The following is a 13,393-nucleotide window of genomic DNA, read 5'->3' on the forward strand; positions in this document are numbered from 1 at the left end:
AAGGTGATTCCAGTCTTAGATTTGGGGGATGTAAGTCATTCCAAAATAAATACTTCTCATTTCAGGAGTTTCACTCCCCCCACCCCCCATCAATTATTTGACAAGCTATGAGAAAAGCAGAAATACCAACATTCCTTTTTTAATTAAGTTACAAAGACATTTCTATGTGTTTCCTTAATTAGTCACCACTTCAGAAAACAAGAATTGGGCTAAACCACATGAAGTTCTTGATATGTCAAAATAGTAGAATTTCAACATTTGTATGTGGTTCACCTAAATAATTCTTTTAGCTTGCACCATACAGCACACACACACACACAAAAACAACCCACTCCTGAAAAATTCTCACTCCTCTGAACCCTCTGCTAGCACTCTATGAAAATAAGAAAATTAACAGTTATCACCCTTCCTGCAAGCCCCAGGGAGAATTTAGCCATGAGCTTTAGTTGGCTCTTGTATTTGCCTATCAACGAAAGGTTCCCTACGCCTTAATGCATCCCAGTTCTGTAATTACATTAAGCCATACATAACATCCTCACTAATCTTTGAAACTGTAAATAACTGTCAAAAATAATCATGAATAATTAACAAGAACTAGTCAGATTTTATAAAGTACGGACTGAGTTTTTCAACTTCACTCTCAAGTCATTAGCTCAATGCTCAAAAACTGAATCACACCAAGTTAAAAGTTAAAGTTCTCAGTTTTTAAATTTCATAAAATCACAAATTGGCTCAGCTCCATTAATGACTTGTAAACTGAAAATAAAAACAAAAAAATCATGGAAAAACTCAGGAAAAAAAATAAGAAAAAAGACAAACCAGTCTTCATTCCTGGTTCAACAGATCTCTCTTCTTCTCTAGGAACTTAATAAAGCATTTGACAGTTAAGACATACACAAAGATGAAAGAAATAGGATGTACAAAATCATCTATTACTATTTCTAAAACTGATGGCACAGATCAGTATTACAGAAATCTTCTTCAGTGGCTACTAACATAGGTCAGTTAACACAGCAGTTCAATGGTTTGAAAGGCTTCATTTGCAAGTGGGGCTAAAGCTGGCCAGCTCATATGCAAGATTCACACAAGGTACACAAAATTTTGCAAGTGGAAACAAGCCTGCATTCTCAAAATTTAAGTTCAGCTAACAATTCCTGAACGACGACAATGAGCCGGGCATTGCAAAAGATGCTTTAAAAACTTTATTATCTAATCCTCACAATAACCTTGTGAGATGGGTATCTTCTCCCCCATTTTATAAAGAACTACAGCTGCAAAAGCCGGGGTCACACGCTTGTGGGGGGTACTCCACGGTCCCTCTCCCCTCCTGTACACGCCACAGCATGGCGTTAGTATTTACAGCTCAAATACTTACAGAAGTGAATAGAGGGACCAAATGATGAAAGATGGTCTTAATAAAAAATGGCAAGTTTTTAAAGCCTTTAATATAAATTGTGGGATGAGGGTGAACTGCTGGGGGGCAGCAGTAAGGTGGCGGGAGATGAGAGGGAAATTATTTTAAATCAAAGAAGAGCACTTTAAATAAAACATAATAGGATTTCTTTTAATCAGAGAAGCAGCATGGCATAGCTCAGATCTGTATTCCATTCAGAGTGGCAGCTCCTTTTAGCTCAACTTCACATGAAGAGTGTAACTTTTTCTTACATATAACACATATACAATATTTGCCTTAGTTCTTCCACAGGATTGTTTTGGGGAACAAATAAAATGATAGGAGATAAACACAACTGCTAAAAAAACAAAACAAAACAAAAAGACATTATCAACACTGTTGTTTTATTATTGTCTAATTAGGGGGTTTTGTACTTGTGCCAGATTCGACATATGCTTTTATTAACAAATGCATTTCAGTAGTCTGTTAAAAAAGTGGATCCAAAAACAGACGACCTAATGTTCCAGTCACAGTAAAAAGGTATTCCTAGTTAAGTATCTCATGACAAATCATGTAGTGGCCCCTTGAATTAAAACAAAATAAAACTAAGCAAGCAAACAAAAATGTGCATATATGTGAACAGGCAGCAGTCAAGGCCAGGCCGAGGCTCCTGACCTTCGCCTCATGCCCAGCACTGCACAAGGCAGAAAGGCTACAGCAGGCTTCATAACCTTTGTTGCCATGGACCCCACCGGCAGTCAGAGGGATAGACAGCTTCTCAGAAAATTCTTAAGTGCAGAAAAGATAATACATAGGATTTCAGAGGAAGTAAATGATACTCAAATGCAGCTACCAAAATGCATTAAATACTAGTCTGTGACTAGCAAAATACATGCATGGCAGCCATGGACGTGCACTGCTAAGATCTCCCTTTAGGAAAAATGTCCCCCCTCACTTGCAAGGAGTGCACGTGGCTGGTCAGGTCCAAGCTGTCACCACCCTCAGGATGCTCCTGAGTCCCAAGCCCAGGCCACCACACCATTCCTGGGCAGCTCCCAGCTGATGGCTGAGCACGGCAGGAGCGCTGGGCCTGGCTACCGGGGCCCATCCCAGGACTTCCCTAACAGATCCTCTGTTCCAGAGCTTCCCCCCGCACCCCCCCCCCCAACACACACACATTAGGGTGGCTGAGAATGTGTCCTATGACATCAGGGCCTGAGGTTCTTCCTACCCGGTCCTGCTTCCCCCACCTTGTACCTTTCACACGCGTTACCCACTGCACACCCCCTAAAAACGCCTGCACCCCAACATCTCAGCATCGGCTTTTGGAGGACCCAACTGACAAAATCCATTTCTTAATTAATGTCCTGAATAACAAGATCTAGCTGCAGGCTCACAACCACCCAAATTTTGAAGTAGTGATGAGTTTCAGTGATATTTAACGTATCTGAAATAATTCTGATGGGATATAAAAAGTATATATAATCTTCACAGGTAGAAATGGTTTAGGTGCGTGTTTGTTGCCTATATTTATAAATGAAGGAAAAGCTAAATTTCAGTTACAGGTAAGAGAAAGTAACATTCTGCTTTGTTTTGTTTTTATTCAAGTTCAAAGACCCAAGTTAATCCAAGTTAAGAACTCCTGGACTAGAGCGTGTCTGACTCAGAAATAGCCATCCTTTTAAGACACAGACAAGTACTTAGACGAGGGAGGGATGTGATACCAACGGTTTCTAACCTGGTGGGTTCCTCAGATGCCAAGACATGTGTGAATGCTTGAGTTAAATGCACAACATGGTACAAGTCCTAATCTGTGACTAAATGATTTAACCTTGAAGGACAAAACACACCCAGCTTTACCTAAACACAAATCTATAACTACCTCAAAACCTAACTTTAGAAATTCAAGATTAAAAAAGTTATTTTCATAAAGGTTCTTTTTTGCCTGTTACAAAAGAAGTTACTATCTTCTTTATTTATTATCCAGCTTCCAGAGCATATAATCCAGAAAGAAGCCTCCTCCCTCTCCTAGGACTCTCCTACCATGACCCCACGCTCTTCTTGTGCTACAGGGATGGCATCATTGCAATACTAACTGCATGTGATCCTATTTCTTCTGAGACTGGCAAGTGTATGTGAAGGTGGGCCTGAGGGACACTGAGGAGTGGGGCAGAGGGGGAGAAGAGGGTAGTGACCAGCCAGGTGTATAAATATATTAAGATTCAAAGAGTGCATTCAGAAAGATGACTCTCATTTATATTTTCAGGTGAATAATACTGCACGCTAATTATGAGTGGGAGCCTTGACGGCTGCTAGAACATAATGCAGACAAGACAAAGAATAACTGCCTGAAATGGGGCAATGTACTTTGGACAACCACAGGGCAATAAGAGATTCCCTGGTAAACGGGAGTAAGAAGATACAGGAAATGAAAGAGAAATCCTGAGAGAGAAAAAAATGTGTGAGTACCATAAACCATCTTACAATGTTGTCAAGGGAGGACAGCTACAGGTGCACCACTGAAAACTCCAAGAATTAAAACACCAAAGTGACCTTGTAATCTACAAGGAACACAGTTTACCCCCATCTACCACTCGTCCAGGGACTCCTGGTGAATCCAAATGCTCCCCAGTATCATCCCTCTCTCCACTGTTAGAAGGAAAAGAAAGAGGGGGGAAAAGGGGAGAGGAGCTATGTTTAGGGGCACTCCAACCCCTGCACACACGTCTAAGCTTCCTCCCTTTTTGTTTATAGCAGTTGTACAACATACAAGAAATGTGCCCAGTTACAGGGACTTTTAGAATTCCCATCACACCGTGCCAAAGATACATGGTATAACTAAGCATGTAACTGAAGCATTCTGGGACTTGAAAGTCGCCTGTAGCTCCAGGCTAATAAACAAACCTACTCTCTTCAGCCCTTTTCTCTAAGTTCTGTTTCTTTAAACCTTTCAGAATAAATTTCTGTTTCTTCCGCAACCCAACACAAAATACAAATAATTGGTAACAAAAAGATACTTTCTAAGGGTGAAACAAGACATTCCTGACAGGCCCTATCATTTCCTTAAGTCTTTAGTTCTTTTCAGATTCAGACACAGACAAGAACCAAAGGATAAATCCCTAGGGAAATATTTAATTCATCACTGATTTCCTCCTCCATCTTTCCAAACAAGTGTTTGCCAAATGTCTTTTCAGAAACCTTTAAGATATGGTGCATTCGTCATCTCTTTATTAACACACATTCATGAAAAAACATTTCTCTACTATAAATTATATTATTCATCTTAATGTAGGTAGTTTAGGATTTTTTTAATACACTTTTTTTCAGACAGAGGAATAAATTGTGTTTCAAATACAAAGCGACATCCTGAACACAGCCAAGTCCCTGAGATAATCCATGGTTTATCACTCCCTACCCCAATACTTTGTCCACTGAACTATGATGTCAGAAATCTTGGCTTGATTTGTTTGTAAGTACATAATCCATTAACTGTTTCCATATGCCATAACTGCTCAGTTGATAAATTATTTCTAAACCAGTTTATTGGCCCTATCTGGCAAATATGATGCACCTGTTCTAAAATGTGATTACTTCAGAAAGCTAACAATTGTGGAATCACATTTTTATCATAAATCAGTCTAAGTGAATTAGACTATTCATATACTTTCAGAAAACCCTTTAATCCCTATTAAGTTAACAGTTTGTGAATAATGAAAGTAATTAATATTAATTTTAGTTGATAAATCCAACACCAATAACCTGTTAGTATACTTTAATCCATTTTCCAACAGCCTGTAAAAATTAACCAGCAGATGCTTCCAATCTGGTAAAAAAATACACAGATCATTAGCATTATTTTGATGATACCAAATGTTCAATATATGAATATTGTGATTAAACCTCAAAGAGATATATAAACACTTTTCTTTTATAACCTTGTTAAATCTTAACAGGAGCCCAAGACAGTAAAACATGGCAATCTTCCTTTGTGAATCAAAAATCAGAATCTGTTGTTCCACTCCTCATTCTTGTGCTTCAACTTGACTGAGAGCTTGATGGAGTTTCACTGGGGTTGAGAAAACAACACGTGGACGTGCACACAACTGCTTTCTCTCTACAGTGTCCCCAGTGCCAAACACAAGGCCTAACATACAGTGCACAGCCAATAAATATTGGCTGCCTTGAACAGTGACAGCCAAACACAGGAGAAAGGAATGAGGGAGAATGAGAAAAAGAAAAATACGGCCAGGAAAAATGCCTACATGTTATTTTCAGAAGAATTTAAAATATGGAAAGCTGAGATGTAACTCAAAAATTTAGACAGGTTAGAACTGAGAAAGGCAAGGAAACCAAAGCGATACTTGATAGCCAAATAAAGGAATCAAAGAAAAAAATGATACAACGGATCAAGGAAACATACTGATTTCGTAGGAAGAGGCTGAGTTTCCTGTACTCCTTAAGACAGGACACGGGCACTTTCCTAATAAAGCAATGTCTAGACGTAACAGGGAAGTTAGTTTAAAATACAAATTTAACTGGGAGGGAAAAAAAGATATAATAAAGAATAACATGAGTAAAGACAAAATATCCAAGCTCATGCCTAGAATATCTTGCTATGTCTACCAGCAAGTGGGGCAGGGTGGTATTCTGGGGACTTAGCATCGTTGGGCAGGAGAAAAATCTCAGCAGAGATGTGGTCATGATTTAAACAAGGTCACATGAAGACGGCCCAGCTCAGGGAGTGGTACAACCACAGGTGCTCCACTGGTATTGTTAGGCCCTCTTCCTTTTCCAACTTTCAGGGTATAAGACCACTAAAACCCAATCATCTTAACTTCAAAGTCAGTAAAACCCAAAGCAGCGTCTTCCGTAAGGCGGGGGGGACATAATAACAAAAAATACAGAGTATGTGATTAGAATAGGTAGAATTAGAGGGTAAATTATGAAATTCAGTTTCTTATTTTTCCTTCCACCTATTTCAAATGTTTAGGGGACACCAATGATTGGCCTTTACCATTTTAAATTCCTGGGATGGAACATCCACCTTTGTAATCAGAGAAATAGCTCTGGGTTTTTTGTTTATGTAATAAATTTCTACCCCTCCTCCCCATTTCCCCCACCCCCATCTCTGGCAACCACCATTCTGTTCTATCTATGAGCTTGGTTTGCTTTTTTCATTGTTTTGGATTCCACATATAAGAGAAATCATACAGTATTTGTCTTTCCCCACCTGATTGATTTCACTTAGCATAATGACCTAGAGGTCCATCCATATTGTCACAAAATGCCCTGGTTCTTAGACAAAAGAATTACTGCAATGAAAAACAGATACATTATTTCCCTAAAAACCCAGTAATGGGAATCCTGTGTCCTTCCCTTCCAAGTCCTGACAAGAACCAATGATGGAAAATCAACCAGGAGGCGATGCCTCTACCTCCCCCTGCTGGCTAAGGAGCAGAGAGTCACTGTATCGCCACCATGGACTGAATAATTCGTGACTAGGTTCAATTTTGAATTCTGCAGAAATTAAAAACTGGAGTTAAAGTAACCTTTGGAGTCATGGGAGAAAGAAGAAAGGCAGAAGTGAAGATTTGGACCTACTGCCTCAGTGGCCAGGCCACAAATAAAGAGACAAGGAGCAACGTGTCCACTCCACCACCACCCCTTGGTCTCCGGTAAGCTTTTCAGATACCTTCCTCTTGCCTTCCTTTCTGATCTTCTCTACAAAGTATCTATAGGAAATCCTGCTTTTCTGAAAGCAGCAATTTTGTTTTCCAATAAAATACTTAACTACTGGTAATGCTAAAATGTATTCTTAAGGCTCCCTGAATAATGTTTTCCAGGAATTATTCTTTAAAATCCAGATCAAAAAATAGTCACCTTCACAGCTTGTTTCCTATTGGCATTGTGAAAGATTGGCATTGCCCAGGATGACAACCTCGGGCATCCCCATCTTTTCTGATCACCATGGAGGTATCATCCACTGTCACAGAAGAAAGAAGGTAGCAGTTGAGCTGAGACAAGAGAAGTCGTGGGCCTCTGCCAGTCTGTAAGTCAAATGAGAGACTCTGGACAGAGGGGACGGCACGTACAAAGGCAGAGACAGATAGAAGTACGGAATACTCAGACAAGGATCACCATTTCCTCACCTTAAACTTCATAACTAATACTTGATTGAGCAAATACATTGTTGTTTTTTTTCAACCTTGAATCTCAAGGCTAAAGTTAGATGACTTAAGAATTTTTTAAAGGTCCAATTATTTCATTTAGGGCTAACACTACAGCTAAATTAAAGACATGCTAACAAGTTTCCCTTTTGAGCCTCATTAATTAAGAAAGTAATCAGAGTAAAGAGGAAAAAAAAAAGAGAGAGACAGTAGCTGGATGGCAGTATTACTTAAATAGCTTTAAGGTACCACCGTTTGTACCCTACTAGGAAAGCAAAGGGAAAACTAATCAATTCCAGATTATGAAATCTGAAATTCTGAAGTGTTTTACATGTAAATACACATTTTAACTGCCATATATTTTCCTTGATTGCCTGAAGAGTGTACTAATCTTATTCAAAGAAAATTTTCATTCTCCATAATCAAAAGGTAAAATTAAGATCTGCTTACTTCACAAGTTTTCCTAGGATAAGCTTGCTGAGAAAATTCCCCCTGTTTTCAAAGATCAAAATATATCATTTTTACTATTTTAGTCACGAACAGTGCCCAAAAATATCTGCTGAAGGCTTTGGATTTAGCACAAATTCTGGAAAGCCACCTTAATTTACAATTACCTTTTAGAGGTCTAACTTACTTTTTAGAAAGAGATTCTAATTTACAGTTATATTTTACAAAGCATTTCAAAGGAATGCAAATGATTTGGGGTGGGAGGGGTATCTGCCAAAATACTTTCATTGCTGCGACTGTCAAGTTAAATCAGATATACAGCATATCGCCTAATACGTAGTAGGTATTTTAAGAAGTTAATTCTTCCCTGTATATAGCAACCCTTCCCATCTCCAGCTGGAGTAAAATCTCTCTTCTACAGCTCTCTGTGTTCAATGAGCCCAGGGTTCTAAGTGGCATAGGTCTATGGTGAAAAGGGTTCCTTCTTGAAAATTAAAATGTAATCACTGATCCAAGTAGCTTGTAACATAGACCTAAAATGTAAGCATTACATAACTTAAAAATTAACCTACTAGCTTAAGTCAATATCAACCCTGAAACATATACAGTAGAAACCCAATTTTCAGATAAGAACAATGTTTGAATAAAATTATTTAAAAATATTCATCATCATCACACCAAGCAGGTAAAAGCTATCATGAAACAATTCGGAAATGAACACTAATTGCTTTTAATAAAAAGTTCATATAACCTACTCATGTACTTCTATTTTAAGCTTTCAAGGTACTCTATAAATTTGGTATTTCTATCCCATGTGACTCATACTAATTATTGTGACTGTCATAGTAATATTAAAGGGTGGTAAAGTGCTGGCTAGAAGAAGGCTCACATTCTGTTTGTTTTTCTATTTCCCATTGACTCAAAGGAATTCTCATGCCAAAGTTCTCTCTGAAAATATCCTCCTTTATGAAAACCCAATTAAGAACATCTTCAAAAAAGATATCATACCAAAAATTTGACAAAGTTATGTATTAACCACTTGCATTTTCAAGACTGCTTATCCTATACTCACAAAAAAATTGGTATTTTAAAATTTTTTCCCATTAATTTATTTACCCACTAATGAAGTAAAAATATCACATATAGGACTCTTCAAACAATGCTCTGTAAAAGTTAATACAGAAAAAGTGGCAATGTTAACATATTAAAATAAGCATGATATTAAAATAAGCAAATAAGCATGATGTTCAACTTACCTTTTTGTTGGCAACAAAACGTATTCTCAAGTTTACAAAGCAAATCCACATTTTCATACTTATTTTCATTTGCTTTAATCCAGAAACAGTTTTCAGTCATTTCATGAGGTCTGATCTGCAATCAGAGAGATAGATTCATAAATAGTTGGGTGTTTCATCTGTCCCCACACAATCACTACGTTCAGACCCAATGTCCCATAGCTGCCAGCAGATGTTTATGAAGTAATCCCTTAATATTTTTCCCCAAAGTGTGTGCAATAAAATACAAGTTCCTCCGGAAGCTAAGGTTTTATTAAAAAAAAAAAAAAAAGTTTCCACTATCAGATAGTTGATGGTTTGAAGCAGAGTGAAATAAAACTTGTTCTTTCTTAATTATACCTCTCAGGGTCTTGAATACGACTCATGTGCACGGCAATAATTCAAGTGCAGGATATATCACACGTCATTTCCCAAGGTTATGTGACCATGAAACCATCTATCTCCAGGATTCAGGATTTCTGTGTCCTAATTACCAACTTTTGACAACATGTATTAATTTTTCCAATGGCTATCAACATAGATAAGTTCATACGAACACTAACTTATTTTTGTTCTTGTGAGAAACACTTCATGTTCAATGATGATAATGTTGAATTATCAGCTTAATCACAAACCAAATCCCATTGTAACAACCATCAACTCTCACCAAATTTCTAAACCAGAAAGCCTCAGTCGAGAGAAAAGGGCTTTGTTTCAATACTTTTATTTAATTCAAATAACGCTTATCTACTGAATGACACTCTGATTAGGATTTCCACTGGAAATTAAATATAAAGTTAAATTTTTATCTAGGCGACAGTGTGTCTCTTCCATTTATTTGTTTTACCTTTAACCAATTCAATCTTCTCATGCTGGTTTCGGGCTTAAATTCTTTCTTTGGTTTTAACCCAAAAGGTAGGGTTGGTGGAGGAGGAGAGTTTCGCCTACTGAGAAATCCCAGGGGAGGCGGTGGAGGCACAGGACCACCAAAGGGCAAGGGCATTCCTGGAAGGGGAGGAGGGGGTGGGGGAGGAGGGGGAGGAGGCACTCCTCCACAGGAGGGCAACGGCAGGGAAGGAGCAAGTGCTGGGAGGCCGGATCCATTTTCTTCTGCCAGTGGCGAAGAGTTACTTGTTTCTGCAGGCAAGGCACCAAACTAGAGGGGAAGGGAAAAAAAGAAAAGAAATATGACTAAAAACATCTACCAAACATGTCAAAGTACACTTGCCTCAAAAATTACTTTACACCAAAGACAATTCAGGATGAGCAATTTCACATGGCTTGACCTAAAAAAACACAATCCCAATAGTTTTTTTCTTTTTCCAATTCAAGAATTTAGCTTTTGGGGCGCCTGGGTGGCGCAGTCGGTTGAGCGTCCGACTTCAGCCAGGTCACGATCTCGCGGTCCGTGAGTTCGAGCCCCGCGTCGGGCTCTGGGCTGATGGCTCGGAGCCTGGAGCCTGTTTCCGATTCTGTGTCTCCCTCTCTCTCTGCCCCTCCCCCGTTCATGCTCTGTCTCTCTCTGTCCCAAAAAAATAAATAAAAACGTTGAAAAAAAAAATTTAAAAAAAAAAAAAAAAAAAAAAGAATTTAGCTTTTGTTTTCATAGAATTGTAATTGCCAGAAATATTATTTCCTATTTTGGTAGTTATGGCCATCCAGGTGGAGATGTCCTGGGAGGAAATGGGTACGTGGGTCTAGAAGATTTGAAACAGCCGTTTCTAGGTGATAGTTCAACTTACTGAGAATAGGTAAGTTCACCCAGAGTATGTACAGAGTATGTAGCATAAAGTCTATGTACAGAATTCTATGGAATACTGGCATTTAAACGAGAAGCAAAACAAGAAGATGACCCAGAGAGACTTAAATAGCATTGTCACATCATGCCTTTATCTTGAGGAAAAAAAATCAGAAATTCCTAAGGACGACCTGCAGGGCACATCATGATCCTTGTGAACTGGCCTTTCAAGTGGCTGTCATGTACAATTTCACATATTTGCCAACCACATACCTTTCTCAGGGCCCTTGCACATGCAATCCCTTCTGCCTGGAACTTTCTTGGCATGTGGTTACCTCCTGTAGATCCTTTCAATCTTAGCTAGCAAGTCCTTTCCTCAGGAAAGCCTCATCTGACCACTCCTTTTACACAGATAGCACTTTGTGCTTCTCTTTGATTGCCATTATTATCAAAGTGTCAAATGCTTAAGAAATCATTAGCATTTATCTCTCTGATACATTATAAGCTCCATGAGGGCAGTTACTAAGTCTGTATAATTTACTACTCTTTCCCAGCACCTAAAGCAGCAGCTGGCAAATGACAGCCATTGAAGAAATACATACATGTTGGATGAATGAATTAAAGATAAGAGAAAAAAACAGACAAGCGCAGGTTCATGAATCACAGTGAAGTGAAGACAGTGAGGGAGGGGGGATAACGGGCTATTCTACAGTATCAAATGTCACAAAAAAGCAAAGCAAAATCAGGAGAGAAAAAGGGCAAAATGTGGCCACTGGTCACTTCTGGCCTTATGTTTCAATGGCATGGTAAGAATATACACTTTTTGATTATTTTAAAGAAGATCTGAGTTAATGTTTTGTGATATGATTATTTTCCTATAATCACTGATTTCAATTCTCTCTCTCTCTCACACACACACACACACACACCTGCAAGTGGGGGCATTTAATAAACATTAATAAATCATTTTAAAAGTTTTATGGCACAATTATAAAAAATAGATCATGTATTAAAGCCTAAAGTTGACACATGAGATCAGCACAAAGAAAAAAGTGTTATAAAAGAAGTTGAAACCACAAATCAAAGAACATGTCTTAACAAAAACATTAATTATAAAGAAGAATCAATTCAGCATTATGCTGCATTGCCGTTAACATGGATAGTAGTGCCCTCTGAATGTTAAGGAGGTGTAGGTATTTTATACTCACATTCAATACACATGTTATAGTTAACTATTAATGCCTTAAAGATATGGCTGCATTTCTCTTCTATACTAATTCCTTCGATGTAGCATGGTTGACTTAAATATATTGTTCATGAAGCCAGATTATCCTGTGATCAACCTGCTCACCGTTATATCCCCAGCACCCGACAATACTTGGCTGTTACGTGAATAAAGGAATAAAATCACACAGAATATATTTTATTCAGACTCTTCATAATCAGTATAGCTTTGAGCAAAGCAAAGGATCTTAAGACAAATGATTACATTTCATGAGAAATACACGACTAATCTCTCGGAAAAAGAAATACCCAGTTATTCTTCAAAAATTAACATGGCTGCCAATACTAAGTGTCTAAGCTGTTGGCTTGCTTCTGACAGCCATAAATAGTCACCTTGTCCACATTTTGAAAAAATATAGGAGATTGCTGGAGTTAATCTCATTTTAAAACAATTTATTCCCATCTTAATATAAAACACAGGCAGCAGTAACATGCCCAAAGATGGCAGATATTTTCTTTTTGTATAAACAGGAATTCTTTAGATTGGATTTACAAGTAATCCTTAAACTAGAAGAAATGAAAAAGAAATATTTTTAAAATTCATATTGGCCCAGACAAGGAGAAACTGGACCTAAGAATCTCAGCCATGGTCTATAACTCAATCTGAAATGTAAAACACAATCAAATGTTACTTTTTAGTATGAGAGACAAGGAGCCACACAAGAAAGAGGAAAAGTTTCAATAAATTGTACTTCCTTCTTAAACACTAAAGAAAGATCGTTGAGAGTGATTTTCTTACAGATAAGAGCTTTTTTTCCCCCTAAAATTGAACACTTAAGAGATAGCTATCTCTTAGGGTTTCTTCTTATAGCCTCCATAACAAAATTACCCACTAAGTATTTAAGAGAAAACAAAATAGCCAATAATATAGGAAATAGCATATCATATAGGAAATGGTACATCTGAGACTATTTCGATATAACCATAAATTAGGATGAAAAGAAAATAGCAAAACTATACTTACTACTCATCATCCTATATGTAAATCTGCATGAAGAAATTTAGCTATGAATATTCTACCTCCTTACTGTCATCCATTTAAAACATGCAGATGATGTATTTCTTGCTATCTAAATGTTTTATGTGTAGA

The 13,393-nt window shown here is 37.8% G+C and overlaps 1 protein-coding gene across 1 annotated transcript in view; it reads right to left on the reverse strand.

The window, feature by feature from the left end:
* Positions 1 to 13,393, reverse strand: part of DIAPH3 (diaphanous related formin 3) — a 510,843-nt gene that overhangs the window by 317,538 nt on the left and 179,912 nt on the right. The window contains 2 exon segments of the mRNA XM_030311865.1: positions 9,264 to 9,378; positions 10,129 to 10,437. Of these exon segments, the coding sequence (XP_030167725.1) occupies positions 9,264 to 9,378; positions 10,129 to 10,437 (424 nt within the window).

The sequence above is a fragment of the Lynx canadensis genome, chromosome A1 (genome assembly GCF_007474595.2).
Source record: "Lynx canadensis isolate LIC74 chromosome A1, mLynCan4.pri.v2, whole genome shotgun sequence".
Lineage (NCBI taxonomy): Eukaryota > Metazoa > Chordata > Mammalia > Carnivora > Felidae > Lynx > Lynx canadensis.